The sequence below is a fragment of the Topomyia yanbarensis genome, chromosome 2 (genome assembly GCF_030247195.1).
Source record: "Topomyia yanbarensis strain Yona2022 chromosome 2, ASM3024719v1, whole genome shotgun sequence".
Classification (NCBI taxonomy): Eukaryota; Metazoa; Arthropoda; class Insecta; order Diptera; family Culicidae; genus Topomyia; species Topomyia yanbarensis.
In genome coordinates, this window is record NC_080671.1 from 443,451,273 (window position 1) to 443,477,366 (window position 26,094).

The window sequence follows — 26,094 nt, forward strand, 5'->3', positions numbered from 1 at the left end:
TTATACAGAACGCAGTAATAAGGAATTAAACGCAAATAAAACAACTGTGAGTGCAGCGGGCAACCGTCTGCTGGTACTGGTGACTGAATTGAACTGATTTGATTTCCTTATTTCGCACATAACCATTGGATTCTTATGGATATCACGAACATCTCAAGCGAGGGCCCAAATTAGCGTTCCATTTTAACACGAAAAATTATATTAACGTGCTTTAAAAATACAAATAAAAATTTAATTCAATTACCGGTTAATTTAGGTCAGTCTACCTTCTTATCCCGCCCGGAGTCCAAGCTAAACTCGTTCCGCTATAGATCCACGGCAAAAACTAGCCCCATTGTGGATTGTGTTGCCATTGGTTTTTTGGAAATGTTCTTTGAGACCAGCTATTCGAGAAGTAAAACAATTACTAAAAGTAGAGAAGATGCTCAATCTGGCAGGAGCCAATACCCTGCAATTGCAACATATCAAACATTAACCACAGTCATTCGTTACGTGATACAACATACAACACGCCAACGAATGCGGCAACGTTAACTACAGCATCCCCGTATATATAGACAACGGCTCTAAACAGGGGTGCGCTTACACGATATATCTCCGCCCACTCCTGACATAATGATAAAAAAATTAACTCATTCCAGAGTTCTGAAATCAATCATAATCATACTTTCCTATCACATTGAGTTCAGTTTTGAAGGGGTGTACTGTAATGTCTTTTTTTTAATAAGAAGCGAAACTGGAATTGCTTTAATGTCTATGAAACTTAGAATTGCTCACCAAAAAATTGCATAAATTCCAACATTTGCTGAAAATGTTTTTATTTTGGAAACGCGTCGAGTTGAGACGAAAACATGATAGAATTAATAACGCGAAATCCACCTTCCAAAAGTAAGGGAATTTATGAAAAATTGCGTTTTCCGTTGTGCCAATTTCGCAGGTTTAGTATCTTCGATGAATTTTACAAACGTTAAACAGCACATCATTTGAAAATAATTTTGGCGTTATATCCTCCAAGAAGTATTTATGGCGAATTTACTGTTCAAACAAATTTAGTTCCAGACTTAATGTCTTCAGCAAAATTTTGGGGAGTGCTATTACAAACCACTTTGTTGAAGACATGAAGACTCCATGTGTTCAATGTATTAACATATTTTAGGCAATTTCTATTTAATTTTAAATCAAATTATTATGATTTTACTGCTTATGATAAATCTCTTGTTTATAAACGATAAAATTTACATTTTATCCAAAGCTTGAGTTTGTGAAGCTCACAATAGAAAGAAAATAGATTAAGGAACACTTCGTAAATATCATTTTATAACTCGATATACTCCATATACGTAATATTCAGCCTACAATTAAGTTGCTTTAAATGAAAGTTTCAACAAAATCGCAAAAGACAGGAACTCTGTTACAATTTTTTGAAACACTGATTCTCCATAATTTTAAAACTTCAAAGATGGCGGTTTCGTAATTATGCCATTTGAACAGAAAGTTATATTTTCAACAAATCCCCACCAAACCGAATTTCTGACTACGCTGCTGACTCCAAGTAAATAGAAACAAAGTCATTCTACACTCATCCACAAGAAACTTCTTCGAATTCTACCTATCTATTATAATACATTGAAGACCCGATTTGATCACTCCCCAATTTTATCAGCCTCATATGAAAATATGTTTGATGGGCTCTAGCAAACAAACAAGGCTGAATTTGAGTAAATCCTTTCTTGACCATTTTTTTCTTATCTTAAAGATGCAAATATGCAAAAATTAAAAAAAAATCATTTTTTTTTAAATTTTTGCGCTGGAAGACTATATTAAATAATCAGAAATAGTTATTAGACTACATCAAGTGAAGGGAAGATTATTTTAACAGCTTCAGTTTATTATGAAGAAAAAAAATTTAGTTAATGTCTCCATTTTGTCAGCCTAAAATACACCATGGAGATGATAAAAACGGGTTTTTACTATATTTATTATTCACAGTAATAGGTAAATCCCATTTTCTGAGGATATTTTCTTTCAATTGCATCGAACTACACCAATTTTTAGGTAGTGTTGAAGGGGTTATTTTATCGACTTCTTCCAAAACTCGGCGAACCTATTTCCATTTGTGCGATAGTTTATGTTAAAAGAGTATCTTAAATTAATTGGTATGCTTAAGGGTTTATATGTTGTAAATAGAGAAAATACATAAATTTTCAGCTTTTCCTACATAATATTACAAAAGCTTCTTAAACAACTGTTCCTAATAAGATTTTGTAAATTATGAAGTATTTGAAATTTTTTAGTAGAAGTGACGGAAGGTTATCGAAAAGTTTCGTGAAAAAGAAAAATTCCAGTAATGATAATGATTTTCCCTAACGGGTTTCGAGAGTTTTTGCCTTTCTCCTATCACTCTGAACATCGTCAACCTAATCGACTCAGTTCGTCGAATTCGGCAAATGTCTGTGTGTGTGCGTATGTATGTATGTGTATATGTATGTATGTATGTATGTATGTATGTATGTATGTATGTATGTATGTATGTATGTATGTATGTATGTATGTATGTATGTATGTATGTATGTATGTATGTATGTATGTATGTATGTATGTATGTATGTATGTATGTATGTATGTATGTATGTATGTGACCAAAAATATGCGCATCGGTTACTTAGAGATGGCTGAACCGATTTCATCAAACTAAGTGTCAAATGAAAGGTACAACGTTCCCATACCCTAGTAACAATTGTGGTTTTATGATAGTTTTATAGCCACTGATAAAACTTAGATTGCAGTTGTAGCGTGCTATAAAACTTCAATTGTTACTTGGGTAGGCTGCTATTGAATTTCATTAGGCATTAGGATTAGGAATAATAATTCAAAGATCAAAGATACTATTGGGAAGTCATTTTTAGAAAAAGTCGATATCGAAGTAAAGTTTGAACTGTGCACGCATGCAGTTCAGAAGTAGCGAGATATCAAGAGCTGAAATTTCTGTGCTTAATTCTTAGCCGCGTAAGGAATTTAAGTAAACGCTACTGAGAGTATGAACTTAAAATCCATTCGAAAATTTGCTTTTCGAATTTTTTGACTTAGCACAACAACATTTAGAAAAATTCAGTTTTCCCTACACAATGCATTGATTGAAGAATTTATATATGTCATTTACGGAGCATTAGCAATAATTCGTTTGTATTTCTAGTTTATGGGCCATTTGTCCGCTTTGTCATTAAATTGGTTTAACATTTGAGATTTATTGCACTGATATTGTCCTATGCTAATTTAAGCTATTCTCTGAGTCCTGCCACTATCCAATGTAGTATGTGTTAACAAAAACATCGCGAAGCATCAAGCTCTAAATTTTCTCAATCGATTTTATACCCGAAGAAAGCGAAAAGAGTTATAATAAATGTATCATCACACTGTTAGGTAAATTAAAATAGTTTGTTTCGAAATAATTGTTGGGTTTAACTGAATAGTATGTTTATAATTATTTTTGTGCATGATATGAGTCATCTTTTGATCATGAAATTTCAGTTACATATTTCACCACATAGATGGCGCCGAAACTAAATTTTAAAAGAAGAGAGATATAATATGGACATGTTTACAAGGATTACTGGAAAAGGCTTGTTCTACAACTTTAAAGAATTACCTAATTTCTATCTCTTTTCGCTCTTCTTGTTGTTAGCGTTGGCGCCCTCTAGGTGGTGAAATATAGTACTAAAATTGCTAGTTAAAACATGACGCATAGCATGTTCTCCAATTCTTTTAAACATACTATTTAGCTAAACCCAACCAGTATTCCGCAATGAGAAGTTCGTGGAAATTGACTACTGATACGATGTGCTGATAGGTCTCATACCAAACTGACTCAGACATAACTTCATTAAAAATTTAAAAACTTCTCCTAAGAAGTTGAATTCATTTGCAGTCTTCGACAAAGTTGTAGACAATAAAATTATCTTTCTTATTATCATTTTCAGTGATTAGCTGATTCCTCTAAGTAAATTTATCCGATTTGGCTCAAATTCTGGAGCAGACACTCTCAGTGGGACTAGGAATCGACTCAGGGGTGGCCCGAAGGGGGTAATTTTTTTCTTGTCACTCTAGTGGGCACCATGCTCTCTTCTTCCCCTCTGCAGTCTTTTCCTCCGCAGTCTGTAGATTGCATTTAAGGTTGTGGTTCGCTTACGCTAGGTGAAGTGCGCTGTAGTTGCGGTTCGCAGCACAAACTGCTTAATATAGTCCATGTCGATTTGCACTTCCACAAAGTATTCTCGCAATAGTAGCACCTGCGCTACGTATAGTACCTGGATGTCGACTATTCCTTGTCATTTGGCAATGTGAATCTCTCCAGCGTGGACTACAGATGAAGCATTCCCGCTTGTCTAAACGCCTTCCCCACTTTTCTCTCAAGATATTTCAGGTCAGTCCAGCTCCATTTGATGATGCCGAGACTGTAGGTCAACGCGGGGACAGCAAACGTGTTATTGCTCAGCACATATGCCCCACGTACAGAAAAGAACTATGTCCCGAATCAGCACACCTTCGTCGATCTCGCAGCCACCAGTGTCGACTAATCGCCCCGGTAGCTGTAGCTGATCAGATCGGAATTTCTCTAGGGCAAATGTAATGATGATGACGTCACTAATCCTTTCGACTAGCTTGATGACTACATCCAGTCGTTCCGTTGAGTCATCATAGATCTTAAAATCGTCCATGTGAAGATATGGGTAATCTCTTCCGGTGAGCTTTTTTCATACCTTATCTGATATCCATGCCCGTTTCGATTGAGTTTCCTACTGAACGTTCTAGACTGCAACTCGTATTTCCCAAGTCTGAACTGCAGAGTCGCCGTCTTCCTCTCCATCGCCTACCGCAGGAATCTCACGGTTGCAGGATTTACTTTATACATCTCCAATACCTTGATGAGGAACGAGTGCCGCACGGAGTCGTATACTTTCTTGTAATCGATTTAGGCCATACTAAGGTTCCGTTGGTTACACACTACTTGTTTAACAACGATTGCATCGATGATGCTTTGATCTTTGCAGTCAAGTGTGTTTTTCTTGTATCCCTTCTGCTCCTCTGTCAGGATGCTATTCTACTTACAGTGTGCCCATACGTATGTGGTGATAAAGGTGCTCATGATTTATTGCGGACTTGGTCTGTACTTTGATGGGTTGGACGTGTTGTTGTCCTTGGGGAGGAGAATTGTAGTACCACGGGTGATTGAATCCGGTAATAAGCGTGGTTCGCGTACACACTTAATTTTTTCTGTCGAATCTCAGATTTTTTTTTCGCATCTTTTGACGAAATCTCAACAATTGAGATCTCAGTAAACAATTTTTTTGCTGAGATCTCAGAAAAAGTTACGTTGTCTCAGCTAACACTCGGAAAATATTTCACTGAAAATCTGCAAACAAATATCACTTCACTGAGATATCAGTTTCTAAATTTACTCCTCGCGCCTTAGCCGCGGTTGTCCTTCGCGATGTTGAACGGGGGTCTCCCAAATAATGACATAGAAGTGTATCACCTTGGCCATTTTTATAAGACACTCTATTGCTGTTCTAGTGCGTCGAGTTTTTCCGATGAGCTCCTCACACGTGAAGCTCAGTAAATGCAATGATCGACAAAATTTCACCGATCTTTTGCCGCCTCTGTACGCCAATAGCCCAATAGCGGCACGTGTGCTCGAGATCCCGGTGATATTGAGGCGGGTCGCCTCTACGTGTAAGTCGGTATCCTAAACATCTTGCGGACACCACTGCAGCACAGAATACTATTAGCTGCAGATCTTTCAGGCTCTGCACAAATTCCAGGTACATCGGAATAACGTTAGCATTCATGATAAGAAATTCACAAGTAAATTTAAAAGAATACTGCATCTTCGGGATCCTGGGGTGCGACATTGGGTCCATGCCGCGATACTGTGCAACCGCTTTGTCGATATTGAAGACCAAATCACGTAGTAGCTGCTGATCAACGGGTGGGTCTTCTTGCAATGGTTCTCTTTCTTTTCCTTTTTATTAACGACTAAGAATGAGTCATTTTTTGCTGTAACGAGCGAAACGGTGAAGGAATAATGTTTAGAAAAGCGTGGAATAGGGTAATATGAGCAAGATCAGAATTTCCCAAAGACTTATCCCTTTGTCTTCTACTGCAGGAATCAAGACAGTGTCCTTGACTACTATGGCTCTTAATATTTAAAAAAAATACTTCTTGTCTTCCAGTTCCTTGCTGAATCAATGTCATTGCAACATAAAAAGTTTAAATAGACCTAAATTTTAGTAAAAAAAATTGCTCCCGCTCACGCAAAACAGAATTGCTACGGCTCTGATCTCAACTGACTGAAGCGAGGAGTCCTTGAAACGGCCAACTCCGTGCTTTAGCAAGTCTTCGGCGGTCCGTCTCGATTTAGTAACATTATTATTCTCATAGTCCCGTAAAGGTACATATACTTGGTACTCCAACGTGAATAGCTGATCGCAAACAACCGCGTTAGACGCGTCGCTTCAGGTTAGACAAAATAACGCGAACCTTGTTTGGTCTAACTTTTGTAATTTTGATTACGACCGAATACCTTTTTGTGAGGTACTTCGCTTTTTGAATGACATTTATCATTGGGCCTGTATATGACCACGCAAAAGCCAGACGGTCCTTCTTGGAAAGCCCTAACATAACACTGATTGGTGGGGCTGGGTAGTGGTAGAAGTGGTTTTCGTTTACGTGAACTGGCGCATGCCGATCGAACATGTACCAGCAATAGCACGACGGTGTCCGACCCTAGCACCAGCACGTCGAAACAGAAGCGGACAAGCTTCTTGGTTTTCGGCTACTAGGAGTATGTTTGTTCTTTTTATGACCTCACCTAAATCACCTGGAGATTCATTCGTTGGAAAATACTCATAAAACTCAGTCGGTAGAGGTTCCAGTTCGTAGATTTGGGATTACGATATGTGATGATATCTAGCGTGACATTAAAGTGCTCGGAGATGATGACAATGATGATAAGATAACGACGATTCGAGCTCGAGCGGTACGAGCGAGTTTGCGAACTTATGCGTAGTACCGTCAGAGCAGCGAGTTATATCTAGCACCAATTTCCTGCCAGGCCGTGCAAATTGTGTGTGATTTGTGCTCAAAGTGTTAGCTGAGCTGCCCCAAATTAAGTGATGGACATTCGCATCAGTGTCGATTATGAGTTGAATCCCATTTCGGTTAGACTAATTCATTATGCGGCAAATGTGTCAATCAATACACGAATTGAATATGACGCCATGAATATCATGGGCTGTGAAGTCGAATAGAAAATATGTAGCAATTGCGCTGTTCGCAAATATGCGTGCACGAAAATGTCCAAGCTTGGCGAAAATAGGCTCATTGCCCTAATTAGCTTAATCAGCATGAGTTTAATGTTATTTTTATGTGATCATAATTTGAAATGCTTAGAGAATGGCTTTGAAAAGGGAGTGGGTTAGGGCTGGCAGAATGAGAGTGGAGGATGCGTCAGAAATACTTCATTTAATATCGGTATGCGATATGGATGAAGAAAATGCGGGTATGAGGGTGGTCCACGGAGGCGGGGGAGGGGAGGGGGGGTGATGAAGTAGGGAGGTGGAAGGAGGAAGGCGATGCAATATTCAACTGCATACTATGCCTTCAATTTGAGACTTGATTTGTGAAAATCGGTTTAGTCATCGCTGAAGAATCAATGGACTTTAATTGTCGAATATGCCCAGAATCCGGGACTTCCGGAATCGTCGGTAGTGGACCATATATTTAAAGAATTTTTCATTGGCAATCAGTTATCTTGATCTGCGAATCGAAGTAATTTGGTGACCATTTCAATAGCCTCTGAGGTATTACGATTGTAGGTAACCGTTTATATGGGAAATTACAGTTTCACGGTGTGTTTGGTAGAACAAGTTTATTCGAGAAAAATCGGCGTCTTTAAAACATCAGTGTGTCATAGAATGGACTTTACCCTTTCATTTACGCTCAAAAGTAAAATATTCTGTCGGGGGCTCCAGAACAACTTTTTATTTTAAAGACTTTTTGTTTGAAAACGTAGGTTTTCCAATTTACCACTAGGTATTGCTATAGACATTCAAATATTACTAAAAGTGAGTATCGATTAGGCAATTTAATTGTCTACAACTATGTACAAATCGATCTAAAATCGTTATTTAAATTTTGCAAAAGTTTTAAATTTACATGGAGCCTATTGGTTAATAAGCCAATTTAAAAAAAAAATTCATATGTGAAACATGATTTGCTTTAATTGAGCAGTGTATTCAGAGAAATCTGAGTGCTGGCAAAATCCCACCTGAAAGCAGGAAAACATAACTCCAGATTCCACCGGTTCTTACAGACAAATGATATCTTATGACCAAGGAGGTATATAGAAGACGATACAAAATTGGTATTAAATTGGGACTCTTTTTAAGGAATGTAGTAAAAAGGAACAGTTTTTTTGGCATAACTATATTCGTTTCTTATTTTTCATTTCTACCCTCGTTCTGGAGATATTTAGATATTTAGTCATTTAAAAATCCTGATTGTTTTAAAATTATTATAAAAATGATGAAAAAAAAATAATTCTATGAGTTAGTTTGAGTTTGTTAACTTTTAGAAAAAATTGGAGGATTTCTGTTCATCGAACGATATACCTACAAGGCCTTTCTTGTACTCCAATCACACTTTGGCTTTGAAAGGAACACAATTCACATAACCTAGGAGAAAGATGTCAAAGCATACTGTCATAATTCTCTTTGAGAACAAAATTTCCGGAATTGCTATACGCTGAACACATATCGCAATACTCAATGATAAATAAAAGTTTTGTCTATTGTACGAAAATACGGAGGTTCACATAAAAGTAGATATAGAAATTACAACCTTTACCCGAAAGAGGGGTTGGTCGTCACTAGATTCTGTACTGAGTTTTCAGATATACGGTCTAGGCTCATATTATGCGAGAAATATTCAATTTAAAGACATAAATTACTAGAAGAATTCACTGAATGTATGGTTCAGCGCGATGTCTTGTAAACACTGTTGTGATCCATGTTCTGCGAGTAACGTTTCCGGAATTTCTTTTATAGAAAATTATGTAACTTGTTTTTGATGCCTTTGGGAAGTGTGTTTCTTTTGAAAATAACGCGGTTTGAGTGAAAGCGAAACCCAACATTTTTACATTCTGATGAATGGAATCTTCTCCAAAAATTATCAAACGTATACCTAAAACCCAAAATTGCTTCTCTCTTTCAATCTTCTTTCTTCTAACCTTGAAAAGAACTAACATAATTTTCAATCAAAAGTTGAAATAAAATCTGTCATGTGTTATAATGACTTGAATAGCCTGATTAAGTTTATTAAAATAGAAAATTGTGAATTTAAACCTATTGTATTTTACCATGCAGAATCTGATCAGGAAGAAGAGTAATTCTAGATTACAATAGCCATCCCCTGCAACAGAAATAGATATTATAAAGAAGTCATGAATACAAGATTGAAAAAATAGAATCTGTTAACTATTTTAATTAACATCTTTAAAAAGTAAGAGTATCGAATAAATCTATGGTCAACATTTCTCTATACTTCCATATTCATAAAATGTCATTGGCGCTCAAGAACCGCCGGAATCTGAAAACATAATTTTTCCGTTTAAAATGGGACTTTGTAAACACTTAAATTTATCTGATACACTGTTCAACTAAACCCATCATTTTTCCAGTCCTTGCAAAACGAATTTTTAACCAGTGCAAATATAAAAACGGGTAAAATGTTAAAAACTTTCTCGGATGCTTATATATAAATTTATATTTCTCTACAATGTTGTAGACAACGAAATTTCATCAGATTCTCAATTTTAGTATTATTTGAATATCTATAGTACCACCTGATGGAAAAAGTGTGAACTAGTATCATTGCAAAACCAAACCAAACCAAAAATCTTTGAAATAAAAAGTTGTTCTAGGCCCCCTGACCGATTATTTTTCGATCGGTTGCAAATGAATGGGAACAGTCCGATCTTTCGTATCGTGAAGTTTCGCGGAATTTTTTTGAATAAAGTTGTTCGACAAAGACACCGTGTGTGACTTTCCTAACTAACCGGTAACTCCGGAACCAGAATCCAGAAACCGAATTAAATTTTTCAGCAGTCTATGGGGTTATTGTATCTCTTATTTGAAATCAAGTTTGTAAAAATCGGTCAAGAATTCGCCATTTTATGAGTAAAAAACCCCCTTAATTAGGCACGAGCATAGCGTAGTTGGTAAATCGATTGCCTTGTACGCAGCTCGCATGGGTTCAAATCCCAACCCCGCCTATCGAGTTAGATTTTTCTAAAAAGTTTTTTTAACCCGAAGAGGTGAATGACTTTAAAGTTAAAACCTCTACAATCGAAACAAAAAACCCATAGAAAAATTATCTCAGAATCCAGGGGGTTAGGTATTTTTTACATATAAAGTGTATGCAAAGTTTGAAATAATTCGATTAAGTTTTTTTCGAATGGCAGGTAACACTGCAAATCGTGTTTTTCCCGAGACATTCTACAAAAATCTTCGTCACCGAGTCGCTTGTCAATATTTTGTATGGAAAAATTACAGAATGTTCTTGAAATAATTGTTATAATGAACAAAAGTTTCATCCAATTCGCTTCACCCAAATTTCTGAAAAAATCACAAAAAAATGTTTTTTTTACGCTGAAACCCTTTTCCTCCCTTTACAACAAATCTATGTGTCATCAATTTATGAATTATAATTATAAAAACCTGTTTTAATCCACCTACAGGTGCAATTGTGCCTTTCTCATTTCTACAAACTATTATTTTATAGCTGGTTCGTACAATATAACATTATGGAAATGTCTTTCGTTCTTATTACACTTGGTAAGTATATATAAGAGCACCTTTTTGCATTCATCGCGGTATCGGTTTGAGTCGGAGTTTTCTATGTGATCGCACTCCACAACCCGTAACTCCGGAGCCGGAAGTCGGATGGAGGTGGAATTTAATATCAGTTTCCGGGAACGCAACACCTTTCATTTGAGACTAAGTTTATCAAATCGGTCTAGCCATTTTCGAGTAACCAAAATAACGGGTATTCTGAATTTGGATGCTTCCGGATCCGTCGATGGTGGCCAGTGTGGCCAAAGAGACTTTGAATGACTGTTGGTGACCTAGATCTACAAATTCAACAGTTGTGTTTACATTTTGGAAAAAAAAAAATTCACCTTTTTATGATTCATCGCAGAATTCGTTAGAATCGGGATTTGCTGCGTGATCGTACGTATCACCCTGTAATTCAGGAACCAGAACTCGGATCCACACAAAATTCAACAGCAGCTGATGGACCTTTCATTTAAAATCAAGTTTGTCAAAATCGGTTCAGAAAATTCCGAGAAACCGATGTGGACAAATCAACAAATTTTGTTTTGTAACCATACTCTTCAACTCGTACTCCGGAACAAGATGTCGGTTGAAAATGAAATTCAATAGCAACCTATGGGAATATTATACCTTTTATTTGAATCTTAGTTTGTAAAAATCGGTTCTGCCATCTTCGAGAAACCGATGTGGACATTTTGTTAACAAATCCGCACATACACACACATACATACATACAGACATACATACAGACATACATACATACATACATACATACATACATACATGCATACATACATACATACATACATACATACATACATACATACATACATACACACATACATACACACATACATACACACAGATATTTTGCGGTCTCGGTTGGAAAGTCGGTTTTTGGAGCAATTGCATAACCTTTCTATATGAGAAAGGCAAAAGAATAATATTTAATTAGCTTTATCAGCATGAGTTCAATGTTATCTTCATGTGATTATATTTTGAAATGTTGGTGGAATGGGTTTGAAAGTGGAGGGAATGGGGGGTTAGTAGAGTGGGAGTGGAGGATGCGTCAGAAATCCTTCATCTTATTTCGGTATACGGGGTCGATGAAGGAAATGCGGGCGTGAGGGTGGTCCAAGGGGAGGGGAGTTATGAAGGAGGGAGGTGTAAGGGCAAGGCGGGGGGAGGGGCGGCGACACAATACTCAACTGCATATTTTGCCTTCCATTTGAGACTTGATTTGAGAAAATCGGTTCAGTCATCACCGAAGAACCGATGTGACTTTAATTATGGAATATGCCCGGAATTCCGGACTTCCGGAATCGTCGATAGTGGACAATATATTCAAAGAATGTTTGATTGGCAATCAGTGATTTAGATCTGCGATTAGAAGTAATTTGGTGACCATTTCAATAGTTTTTAGCCTCTGAGGTATTACGATTGTACCGATTTATATGGGAAATTCCAGTGTATGCTTACTAACACCCCTGTAACTCCGAAAGCAAGAATCAGAACCGAATGAAATTCAGAAGCAGTCAATGGTATTACTGTATCTTTCATTTGAAATCAAGTTTGTAAAAATCGGTAGAGAACTCGTTGGGGAATGGGTGTGATATTAGCTTCGGAACTTGCCGGTTTCCCCGGGGGCTGCTTTGATTGATCATTAGTGATCCAGACCCGCAAACTAGAGTAATGTTACGTCAATTTTAATATGTTTTACATCATTTGAACATCATGGTGGTACCAGTTTATATGGGAATTTGCTGTGTGACCGCACTCTTCAACCCGTAACTCCGGAACCGGCAGTCGGATCAACTAAAAATTCAATAGCAGCTTATGGGAGCGTTATACCTTTCAGATGAAACTAACTTTGCGAAAATCGGTTCAGCCATTGTGTGAGTTTAAATGACACTCACACATACATACACACACAGACATTTGCCGATCTCGACGAACTGAATCGAATGGTGTATGACACTCGGCCCTCCGGGCCTCGGTTAAAAAGTTGAATTTTACAGTGATTGCATGGCCTTTCTTTATATGAGAAAGGCAAAAAGCTAAATTTATGCAGGACATAACCATAATAACCCTACGAAGTATTTGAGTGTAATGTATGGCGATTTTTGACGTGAAATAGTTTTGTGAAAACACAAATAATTTAATGAATAAGAAATTAATTATTCGTGATTCCGAGAGCCTAGTCACGATTTTCGTAAACGGTTCATGAAATTGTGATTTTCTTGAATTTAAGAATTTATGATTTTTGCTGTGTAATATGCGAGGTACGTAATAATGTTGCAAAATGATTTCGTAGCAAAAAGATGAAACTTCGTAGCAAAACGGCCATACCTACTCAAATAAATGCTCCGCAAGTCGAGTTCTATCTGGGCTACCTCGTTTTGTTCCACTTACAAATTTTATCAATTTTTCGTATCGTTTTAAAACTGAACATATTTCTTTAAACATCAATCCTATGACAGCGTACTAGACTCCGTGAAAAGATAAAATAATCCATGTAATATATAACCCTTTTCTGCTGCCAATAGTACAGCAGGTATTCTCTAGTTGCCCCAGTTCCCACGCACATACACAATTCAATCTGGCGTCCCACGTATAATGGAAAATCGCAATGGTCGCGATCGGAACAACAACAACGTAACCAGTGTCTTACCGAACGGAACCATCCTGCGTAAACTTCAATCGAAAAAATCCGACGAGTGTCTTCTGTGCTGGAAGGAAGCCCGTAGCCCAAAGTGTCTGTGTCCCAAGTGTTCGAAGCAGTACTGCTTCCAGTGCATTAGGAAGTGGCTGACGGACAATAAAACCAAAACCAGCGAGTGTCCTAACTGCAAATCGAAGTTACCGATCGACGATCTGGTTCGCTGTGCCGCAGATCTATTGACGAACGGCAGAGCGGACGCTAATGTCGCCGATTATGGGAAACTGTATCGGACGAATGGAGTCGAGTCCGGTTCTATAAAATTGGTTGTGAAAGTGATCGAGAATGATTCGCTCGGCGGGCGGTTGATGAATGGGGATGCAGCTGGCACCGAGTCTATGGTTAATGGTGCCGCGCCGGGGAAAATGCTTGCCATTAATGGGCGTCAAGCGAAGAAATCAAAGGATGTGAACAGAAAACAACAAACTCAACAAAATCAGTCGAAAAACAGTGGAAAGTTGACGGAGGGTGAAGTGAATCTTAAATCTCTTAGCAATGGAATTGTATGCAATAAAGGAATATCCGAAAAAAGTTATTTAAATGGAGATAATGGAAGCGAACAATCCGAGAAAGATGCAACTCAGCATCGCAAGAATGGATTTAAGATTTCTGGCCCGACGGCGACGACGGCTAAAAAGGTTACACCCGAAGCGGTAATACCGAACAAAATCAAACCAAACATTAACGGGCATATTGTTTCGCTGGGAGCCCCGTCATTTCCATCGGTAGATGATCAGGACGGCAATAAACTCCTATGTACACTACATTCACTGCCACTAATTTTATATTGCCTGTCCTGTAATTGTTGCATCTGCGAAACCTGTGCCTTCCACGATGGTCAACATTCTAATCATTCTTTGCAAAAAATTTCCACGGTCTATGACACTAAATTGGACAGAATTAGGCAGGAACTTGCTGCCGTCACTGGATACTTGGAACGTAATGGGCAAGTTATCCAAAGCGTAGAACGAAACATCGACTTGGTGAAAACATCCAAAGCTCGCAAACTCCAGGAACTGAGCCGATTGCTGCATTCCGAAGCAGAATGTATCGAACGGCAAATCAATCGAAAGTTAACACTTCTTCAGGACCAGAAAGATACCATTGCCAACGAAATCTTTCGAGTGACATCGGCATACAACAAATTGGAAGCCGAACTGAAAGCATGTTCGAAGCCAGAGCTGGTTGCGAAGGACGGCGAGTTTCTCAGAAGATGTAGTCTTTTGATAGAAAATCCAGATGGGCCTATTGTTCTCCAGCCCGTTCCGACAGATTTGGAATGGTAATTTATATTATTGTTATGTCCGAAGGCGTGAAAATATTTTTGTTTCATTTGCAGCGACTTTATTCCTGAGTTCCGATCAGAGATCTTCATCATCAAAGACTACCAGGCGATCGAACCGATCGAAGAGTGTCGCACATCCGACGTTTTGTACGACGTAGTAGGCTTCGGTTGGCGTCTGCATGCGTGGAAAAGTGACCACCTCTCGGTTACTTTGATAATGACGGAAGGTGTCACTGGAAGGTTCGAATCGATAGTTGACGCGTTGAAACGACTGAACATATAGCGTTATTCTTCATACTTCCAGATACGAGTACTGCATCGAGCTGCTGCATGAAACCGATCCGGTTAAATCGATCAAGTTAACCCAAATCGATCATTTCGAGTGGCATCAAACGGGACCGGTGCACGATTTGATCGAAAACGAACGGTTGGTGGAAGAGGGCTTCCTGAGTGCCATGAACGCCACACTCAGGATTAAGTTTTCCGTCAGGCCGCCGACGATCGTGATGAAGAGTCGCTATCAGCAGGAGTACATCGACCGAACGCGCAAAGATAATGTCAAGTAAGTATAGAATTTTTATTAGTTTTTTTTTCAAAGAAACCTACCATTCGTCTCTATGGAAACTGAAAATAATCAGTACTCCTATTGTCGCGCTGCGTACTCAAATGCTTGTCTCGTACTCAGACAAGTTAACATACAGCTTAATTAGAGCGATGATAAAATCGCCACTCTGCGGCCATTCCAATTAACAACTCACGGCGCTCACATCTCTTGACGCAACCATTCTTCACATGTATTCATGACAATTCTCTTTAGGAATAATACTTGTTTACGGTAAGCATTCCACCTTAAGGAAATGCACTGTAACTTCAGAAAAGACACATGTTTACTAATGTGTTTTACTACCAATTAGTTTCTAAGATTAATTTAATTTTTGGGCATTTTATGTAGTATATAGTATTTCCTTGTAAATCCAAGATCAGTTATCCTAGTACTTGGCAAGCGCTAGTGGTGTATCTTATATCCGAATTAAATACTAGCGGCGATCCGTTGCCGAGCGCAAGTGCACCTTGACCATTTCGTCCGGGTGGTTTAGCATCACCGCGGTGGTAGCAGCACCCGTGTTCGAGCAAGTGAAAACTCGTGTAAGTACAGCATGCGAATCGTTCTGCACCAAAGGCGTTATATAAAAGCCCGTAGAGATTGAAGCCAAATATATCCACGGAACATGTCAGCGGCTACCTAAGCAAAGTAAACAAACGTTCTTGTTTTAGTGGATATGTAAGAGAAGTGTTATACTACGTTTACACTACGAGTTAAAACGTGTTTTAACGCTATCTTGATGACATTTTTCTTGTTGCTAATTATTATAACATGTTTTAACTCTGTAGTGTGAACATGGTATTAGTATCGATAGGAATAAAAGTAATATACTGCCTAAGCTCGACCCTCATTAACAGAAGACAAAGATTAAGCCCGTACGATATTGAGCCTGTTCTAATGACCCTGCCACTTCTAGTTTTCCTATCTGTTTACTTCACATCCTTGTTCTCACTCATGAGTACTATGACTCTAATTTTCATAACTTTCCCTACCTAGTAATTTCTAGCTAATTGAATGTTGTTAAAATGTAAAAAAATAAAAGTAATAATATCAAATGCGAAGCTTAAAAAAATCGAAGCTCTTTTTGACGGCTAAAAATGAACTTGATGCGACTCGTGATGAATAAAAAAAATCATTCAAAAATCTATGGTATTCATTCAGTTGAATATCGTACAATAATATTTTTAAAATGTTGGTAAAGCATATACAATAATAATTATCTTCGCTTACATTGTGCCAGTGCCTACTTTGATACGTTTGATTCATTGCTGCACGTTCATTTCGTGCAATAAGCGGAAACGAATGAAAACCTATATGGAATGAATGGGCAGTTTGTTAGTTTGATGTTTTCAGTTGCATCACTGAATATTGAAAATGGCTGCGACTGAATATAATCAACTTTCATTCAATGAATTTGAATATTTGTCACTTTGATCAAAATGAATTTTTTAAACTTTTTAAATCGACTAAACACACTTGCGTCATTTTCTAGTAATTTTATTTTTCATAATAAATTGGTATATAAATCGCTGAACGTTTGGAGACTTTTTCCGAGGCTCAGAGTGCTATGTCATATATGCTTTTCGGCTCAGCTCGGCGAATTGGGTCAATACATGCGTGTGCGCCATTTTCAGACGTGGATCTTGGGAACGGCTGGACCGTTCTTAACCAAACCAGTTTAAAAGAAGTCCAACATTAGAAATGAGCACCGTAATTTTGTTTTATATTCCAGTGTTTAGTTTTCAAGATAAATCAGCTGGTGCGGCCGAAGCTCTTCTTTCTTTATATTTTCTTCCTCAGTCTATGTTTTCGATCTTTTTTCTATGGTATCTATTGTTCCATATCCACTGCTGTCCATCTTTACATCATTCCTCCGTACTTTGCCAAACTACTGAACAATCTTAAATTTCTCCGCTTCATCTTCCTGTCTTGACTCTTTCACAGAACGGATATGTCGGTCACTCATTGGCGTCTCACTGGCTCCCGCTTTCGCTTCCTCCGTGTTTTTTTAAGGGGTTATATATGCTGAGATGCACTGTATTGAATAAGTTGAATCTCTAATTGACATGTCACATGAGGTTTTTGGTGTTCCTGGAAGCATTGAAAATTCTTTGTTTCTTCTCAATTGTCTAAGACCAGGCGCTGTTTGCTTCGGATTTATGGCAGAGTTTTCGCTTGCTGGAATATTTGGCGGTCTTTCAAGAGAGAGAAATAATTATTGATGCAAAGACCCATTTGCTTGTAATTAATGCAATACTGCATGCATGAAGCGCGACCCAAATAACCGATCATGCAGAGGATCCTTGTCGAAGAAGACGCAAAGAAGTCTTGCCCTGCGATTTTCACTCAAAACCTTCGCTCACTGGAGCAAGGGGTTTTTGAAACAGCCAATCCCCTCCTTCAGTAGATCCACGCATGCCAAGTTCAAATCACTAACTACACCATCGATCTCAACTTTGTGAGCGGGCATGTAAACGCGTTAGTTCTTCATGAATGTCTTGTCGCCAGTAACCTCATTTGTTTGCTTTAGACAAATTTTCGCAATTCTGAGCTTATCTAGACAAACTTTCGAGATAGCTGATGCGTTGAGTTATTCTGCGTCTTGCGGAATATTAAAATACTTCGCGAACTATCTTTGATCCGAAAGAAGATCGGATATGGTCAAACCCAGTTCAATGTGTTTGATTTTAAATGGGAGCTTGGAGTATGTTGCGACGAATCTTGTTCGACATTCATTTTAGGAACATTTGGGTCAATTCAGGATAGTTTATTTATGCACGAACCTAGAGCCAGACGAAAAGTGATAATTGAAGAATAGGAAGGAAGAGACAGAAAGTATTCTTTATGGAAAAAAATCTTTAGAAATCATGGGGATATAATTTGAAGAACAATCTGAATTCGATAGCAAAGGAATGACGTGGTCATCTGTCTTCACACGATATATGGATTCAATCTATTTTATTAGAAACTGGAACGAAGAACATGTGAAAAACTTAATCAGCAGTAGATCATAATCATGTTTCATTTGCTTGTGCAAAAAGATGAGTGGGTTTAGTCTGGAATACAATCAAAATGTTGTGACGACTCTTGGAATGGTAATTCAAATCTAATGATATGCACCGTAATCACAATCCACCAATCAGCTCCCAAAATTGTGTCCTCGGTATACGTGATACATGGCAGAGTGCAAATATTTATGGTCTTCCTGAAATTTCAAACACGCACCTCAAGTTTTGGTACTCCGAAAAAAGTCCCCATACAGCAATGTCAGGGTGGAGATCTAATGTTTAATGTTGAAAAAAATGTTACAATGCAGCTTTTATTTCTTTTGTATGTTAAATGTTTCGAAATCTGCTGTCAGTAAAAAATACATTTTTTGATTTTTATTTGAAAATCTCAGCTTAAAAATTAAAAATATCAGTGAGGCAACTTTTGTTAAAAACTTTTTACATTTCTTATAAAATTCTTTGTAGAATTCGCATAAACTTTCAAGATTCTTTCCGAGGCCCGGAGGGCCGAGTCTTATACAACGATCGAATCAGCTCGACGATTTCGGACAATGTTGCCCTGTGTGTGTATGTATGCAACGGACAAACTCTCATTCGTGTTTCTCAGCAATGGCTGAACCGATCGTATCCAAACTAATTTTAAATGAAAGACCCAGACAGAACGCTATTGTTTTGTTTTTGATTCTGATGTTTAGTTTCCAAGATATGAATGTTTAAAAGTGTAAAAATGGTGTTTTTTGCAGTTTTTAAATTATCTGCAGAAATTGACAATATAGATAAAAGCTTTATATATATTTGGACAGCCTATACGAATACCTTTCGAACGAGCTATAGATTTTTTTTTATTCATTTCACTTATTTGATAGGCACAAATGCGTTAGCTTGGCGGTGTTAAATTCTTTTATTTTTACATTTTCGATATTTTAAAACTAGAAGGTTACAATGTTGAAATTTTTTTTTAAAGAGAAAAATTTTACAGCTATCTTAAGACTAGTAATAGGATTATATATACAAGAGAGGGGACAAAAGATTTTTTTTTTATGAAAATTTTAAAACAAGGAATTCAATAGTAATAGTTTTTTAGGAAATATTTACAGTTATCTTAAAACTAACAATATAGTTTGGTACACAAAAGAGAGAACAAATATTTATGAGAAAATTCACAGGTATTTTAAAACTAGGGATACAATTCTATTTACAAGATGGGGGACAATAGTTTTAACAAAGAGGTAAAATTACAACTATCTTAAAACTAGGAATACAGAACACAAATTTGAACTTTTTTAGCGGAGACTTATGCTTGGTCAAGATATTCAGAGGGGGCTGTAGAAGTTGTATCAAGGACAGGGGAGAGAAAGCGTAGATGGTGACCGGGAGCGAAGAGCAAAACTTGCAACTTTCGGGCAAACGGGAGATCAGCGAAACAAATTAGCGCCTCAGTCTAGTAGGTCGGATTCGAGGATGGTATTCTTCGGACCCGCGGGGAATCCTTCAAAAGTCATCGGACCTCGAGTCGCTCTCGCTTCAGTTTCCGTAGTGGTAAGTGCGACGGCGGTTACATAGTTTCAGTCTGGAGCTGATCGGTCCAACAAGGCAGAAGAAAACTTCTAAAACGAGAAATAAAAAGCGAGGGGCTAAATTGGGATATTTATCGTTTTTATGAAAGTATAAATAAGGGACATATAGGGGAAATCACGATTGCCAGCATTTCTCGGACTGGGACATTGGGTGGTCTACCTCGGGCCCGAAGGGAATCCTTTAACTGAGACCTGGCGTCCAAGTACCCGGCGCATACCCAGACAACGTGCTCGATGTCGTGATAGCCCTCGTCACAAGCGCACAGACTACTCTCCGCAAGCCCAATACGCCGCAAATGCGCATCCAAGGTGTAGTGGTTGGACATAAGTCGGGACATTACACGAATAAAATCCCGACCCACATCCATCCCCCTGAACCAAGGCTTCGTTGATACCTTTGGGATAATGGAATGTAGCCATCGTCCAAGTTCACCATTGCTCCACGAGGTTTGCCAACTGTTGAGTGTCCTCTGACGACAAATACTAAAAAATTCGTTGAAGCAGATTGGTCTTTCGTATATGTCACCATTTAATGCGCCCACTTTGCTAATGAGTCGGCCTTTTCATTGCCCGGGATAGAGCAATGAGCAATTTTCAGATAACGTACACAAGGACTCCCGTATCTTCCCCAGAAAATACGGGAATTGCTTTTTAGGCTTCCCCGCACGAAGAGCCTCGATAGAACTGAGGCTGTCCGAAATGATGAAGTAGTGATCTGTGGGCAAAGTGTCAATGATCCCAAGGGCATGGTGAATAGCGGCTAATTTGGCGACGTAAACTGAAGCAGGATCATTGAGCTTAAATGAAGCGGTGACATTATCATTGAAGATACCGAAGCCAGTGGACCTATCGAGATTTGATCCGTCAGTGTAAAACATTTTGTCACAGTCGACTTCTCGGAATTTATTATAAAATATATTGGGGATCACTTGCGGGCGTATATGGTCCGGGATTCCACAAATCTCTTCCTTCATGGATGTATCGAAGAATACAGTATACTCAGAAATATCTAGGAAACGAACACGGTTGGGAGTATATGAAGAAGGATTAATGCTCTGTGCCATGTAGTCGAAGTACAAGACCATAAATCGGGTTTGAGAATTAAGCTCGACGAGCCTCTCGAAGTTTTGAATTATCAACGGGTTCAGAATGTCGCATCGGATGAGCAATCGATATGAGAGTTCCCGAAATGGATTTTTTAGCGGAAGAACGCCCGCCAGCACTTCGAGATTCATAGTATGGGTCGAGTGCATGCAACCCAAGGCAATGCGCCAGCAACGATACTGGATTCTCTCCAGTTTGATGAAGTGTATGTTCGCAGCGGAGCGGGAACAGAAACACCCGTACTCCATCACCGACAATATCGTTGTTTGGTATAACCTGATCAGGTCTCCTGGGTGAGCACCCCACCATGTTCCAGTTATTGTTCGGAGAAAATTGATCCTTTGTTGGCATTTCTGTTTCAGATACCTAATGTGACATCCCCAGGTACCTTTAGAGTCGAACCAGACCCCGAGATATTTAAATATGAAAACCTGGTTGATCGTTGCACCCATTAATAGTAGCTGGAGTTGCGCCGGCTCACGCTTCCTAGAAAAAACAACCAACTCAGTTTTCTCCGTGGAGAACTCAATACCCAGCTGAAGAGCCCAAGCAGACAAATTGTCCAAGGTATTTTGTAATGGTCCTTGCAAGTCGGCAGCTTTGGGCCCTGTAACAGAGACCACGCCGTCGTCGGCAAGTTGCCTTAGCGTGCATGAATTGGCAAGACAATCGTCAATGTCATTCACGTAAAAATTGTAGAGCAGGGGACTTAGACATGAGCCCTGGGGAAGACCCATGTAGCTAAATCGCGATGTTGTTAAATCGCCATGCGAAAAGTGCATGTGCTTTTCAGACAACAGGTTTAGCAAAAAGTTATTTAAAATTGGTGAAAGACCATGCTGGTGCAGCTTCTCTGACAGAATGTTGATAGAAACTGAGTCAAAAGCCCCCTTAATATCCAAGAAGACTGATGCCATCTGCTCTTTGTTAGCATAGGCCATTTGGATTTCTGTAGAAAGCAACGCAAGGCAATCGCTCGTCCCTTTGCCTTTGCGGAAGCCAAATTGTGTACCTGACAGTAAGCCATTTGCTTCAACCCAATTGTCGAGGCGAAACAAGATCATTTTCTCGAACAACTTCCGAATACAGGACAGCATTGCAATCGGCCGATACGAGTTGTGGTCGGAGACTGGTTTTCCTGGTTTTTGGATGGCGATGACCTTCACTTGCCTCCAGTCATGAGGGACAATGTTACCCTCAAGAAACTTGTTAAATAAATTCAATAAGCGCCTTTTTGCAGTGTCAGGCAGATTCTTCAGCAAGTTGAATTTGATTCTGTCTAACCCTGGGGCGTTTTTGTTGCATGATAAGAGAGCAAGTGAGAACTCCACCATCGAAAACGGTGTTTCGTTCGCGGTATCGTGAGGAGACGCGGCGCGGCACGTTTTCTGTACCGGGACAGAGTCCGGACAGATCTTCTTGGCGAAAGCGAATATCCAACGGTTTGAATATTCCACGTTCTCGTTGGTACGCATACGTCGAGCCGTACCCCCAAGGAGTGCTCATCGCAGTTTCTCTCGTTAACCCGTCGACGAACCGGCGCCAATAACTGCGTTTTTTGGCTTTCATTAGACTCTTCATTCGCCTTTCTAACGACGCATACTGTTGATAGCTAGCGGGTAACCCGTCTTCCCGGAAGGCCTTATATGCAGTGGACTTTTCCGCGTACAGCTCTGAGCACTCTTTATCCCACCACAGGGTGGGAGACCGTCCATGGGTATTCGCGCTGGGTACTGGTTTAGTCTGAGCTTGATTCGCACTGTCGAGAATCAAGCCAGCCAAAAACCCGTACTCTTCCTCCGGAGGAAGTTCTTGAGTGGATTCGATTTTAACGGATATCGCGGTCGCGTAACTCTTCCAATCAATGTTCCTTGTGAGGTCATACGAGACATTGATTGTTTCCGATGGTCTTGAACCGTTAGCAATTGAAATCACGATAGGCAAATGATCGCTACCGTGGGGATCAGGGATCACCTTCCACATGCAATCTAACTGTAGCGATGTCGAGCAAAGCGATAAATCCAACGCGCTTGCGCGTGCTGGTGATGTAGGAATCCGAGTCATTTCTCCCCTGTTTAAGATGGTCATGTTGAAATTGTCGCAAAGATCTTGGATTAATGTTGATCTATTATCATCATGAAGACAGCCCCATACCGTACCGTGCCGTACAAAGGTCTTTACCTTTGATTAGAACTTGACAAGCGACAATTTCAATGCCTGGTGTCGAAGGGAGGTTAATTCGGTTGAAAGAATAGCACTTTTTGATCCCCAAAAGTACTCCTCCATAAGGGTTTTCTCGATCCAGACGGATTATATTAAAGTCGTGGAAGTTGAGATTTATATCAGAAGTTAACCAGGTCTCACATAATGCAAAAGCATCACATTTTAAACTGTTTAGTAAGAATTTGAAGGAATCGATTTTCGGGAGGATACTTCTGCAATTCCACTGTAGGACAGTGATCGAATCAGTGACCTCGTTTGATGACTTAGCCATCGAAGGATACGATCGCTGCAAGGAGGGGCCAAAATTTAAGTAAGTAAAAATTAAGTCCACTATGTCAGAAAATTTCATTAGTCCGCTACTGGACTGAGTATCTGTTTGAAAAAAGGGAACACTTGGGGTTTTTGGTGTCCCTGGAAGTGATGGATACTCCTTGTTAGAATTAAAATTTCCAAGTCCTGGAGCAACTTGCTTCGGCTTTAGTGCATCACTTCCATTGGATTGATTGATTGTAGTTGGCGCACTCTGAGTGGACGACACCTTGGCATCCTTACGGGGAGGCTAGATTTCTTCTCTTCCTGGATTCCCCTGGGTTAACCAATGATGTTCCCTCTTGTGGGTCGTCAGATTCTTGCTCAACGCCAGCCAAAAGAGCAAAGGAATTTTCGGAAGGGATAGATGGCGAAGCATTCTTAAGAATTTCTGCATAAGAGCGCTTCGAGCGTTCCTTAAGGGAGCGCTTAATTTTATCCCCGCGCTGTTTGTACGCGGGGCATGATTTAAGATCATGCGGAAGGCCCCTGCAGTAAATACACTTTTCAGTTTCTCCACCGCAAGAGTCATCCTCATGTTCTCCCTCGCATTTGCCGCACCTTTTCTTATTGCCACAATAGGTGGCTGTGTGGCCCAGCTGCTTGCAATTGCTGTAGTTCATTACCCGCGGTACAAACAGGCGAACAAGTAGCCGAACCTTATCCAGGAGGAGATAGTTGGGGAGGGAAGACCCGGAGAAAGTCACCCGAAGCGAGTCTGACAATGAATAAGTTGTCTTATTATTCTCAGTTTTTGCGGAATACAATTGCTTGCATTCCAGAATCTTCACATGTTCAAGTGAGGGGTCCTTAAAGCAACCAACTCCGTACTTCAACACGTCTTCGCACTTCAAACCCGGCTCGGCGACGACCCCGTCGATCTCCACTGCTAAACAAGGTATATGCGCTTTAAATTACTTTGTAAAACGCTCGCTGCGTGCAATCTGGTTTGCCTGGTCGAGGTCATTCACTAATATGCGTATCTTATTAGCTCTAACACGTGTTATCTGAGCTACGGCCGGGTAGTTAGCAGTCAGCTCTCGTGAGATTTCTAAAATATTAAGCGATTTCGTGATGGGCCGGAAATAGACCACCCAGGGCCCAATTGAACTGGGTGGGTATGTTTTAATACGAGGAGGACTGGGGGAATCAGTGGAGGGAGTTATTTCGGGTTTATCCGGTAAATCCATGGGAACATCATTCCCATCCAATGTTACTTCGCCCTCGGCCATTTAGGCACGAGGATAGCACGTGGTGTAAACGAGAGATTAAACTTATATTCAGGGGGAAGGGATCTAAGAAGTAAAAAAAAAAGTAAAAAAAAAATACTTAGTTTATATAGCGGCGTGTCCGGCTATTCTGGTATTCACTTCACCAGCCTGGGCACCGGCGAACAAAGCCAGCCTTACGCAATGGTTGACCTTCACAATGTATATATATATATATATATATATATATATATATATATATATATATATATATATATATATATATATATATATATATATATATATATATATATATATATATATATATATATATATATATATATATATATATATATATATATATATATATATATATATATATATATATATATATATATGCACAGTACAAGAAAACGATCTGCTTCGATCGAGAGCTCAGACGATTGTGAACGAGCTATAGATTGTTGAAATCTTACTTTTATCAAAAGAGATATTTATCATTAAATATGGACGAAAGATTTTTATCATTTCCCATATCCACAAATAAGACCAAACACATGCAATCTATTTTCAACGCCAAAACGGCTAATTTTTGGTCAATAGTATCTTCGGAGAATTTAATGGGTGCAATATGGCCTTTCATTTGGAATTATTTTTTTGCTGATAAATCACCTACAAGTGAGATATTTTCAGAAATTTTCTAAGAAGTGATTGTATTGAAATGATGTGTTCAGCAAATTTGTAGCTCTTATTTTTGCGAATAATTTTACTGAAGACATCCAATATCTATTTTGAATACTTTAAAAGTTGTTTGTGGATTACCCTTTGTCGCCTATTTATTGTTCAATCTAATAGTGAAGCATTTAAATTAGCCAAATATTATTTCGATAAAACGAATTTCGTATTTCCTTTTTCTATTTACAATCACTAGAAATAACCGCCGAACAATTCCAAGTTGTCTACATGGAAATTGATCACTAGTCGATGCAAAAGCTTTTATTTGCGCGAACCTGATAACTGCAAAGTTTCTAAGCTACAAACATCGGATCGATCTGAAACATATCTTGGAAAGTGAAAAGCTATATAAATAACTCCAAGCAACGACGTAGTCAAGAGAAGGCTTCAGGATACACGTAGTATTCATTCCTGCAATAAAGATGTTTGA

The 26,094-nt window shown here is 38.9% G+C and overlaps 1 protein-coding gene across 6 annotated transcripts in view; it reads left to right on the plus strand.

Moving 5' to 3' along the window:
- The window catches only part of LOC131685668 (uncharacterized), a 68,014-nt gene that overhangs the window by 4,129 nt on the left and 37,791 nt on the right, over window positions 1–26,094 (plus strand). For 5 of the 6 annotated variants that reach the window (XM_058969538.1, XM_058969543.1, XM_058969539.1 and 2 more), the window contains 3 exons: window positions 13,439–14,893; window positions 14,951–15,136; window positions 15,201–15,458. In XM_058969538.1, the coding sequence (XP_058825521.1) occupies window positions 13,509–14,893; window positions 14,951–15,136; window positions 15,201–15,458 (1,829 nt within the window). In that variant the 5' untranslated portion in view covers window positions 13,439–13,508. The remainder of the gene's footprint in view (window positions 1–13,438; window positions 14,894–14,950; window positions 15,137–15,200; window positions 15,459–26,094) is intronic. The other variant, XM_058969544.1, reaches the window with a different exon arrangement.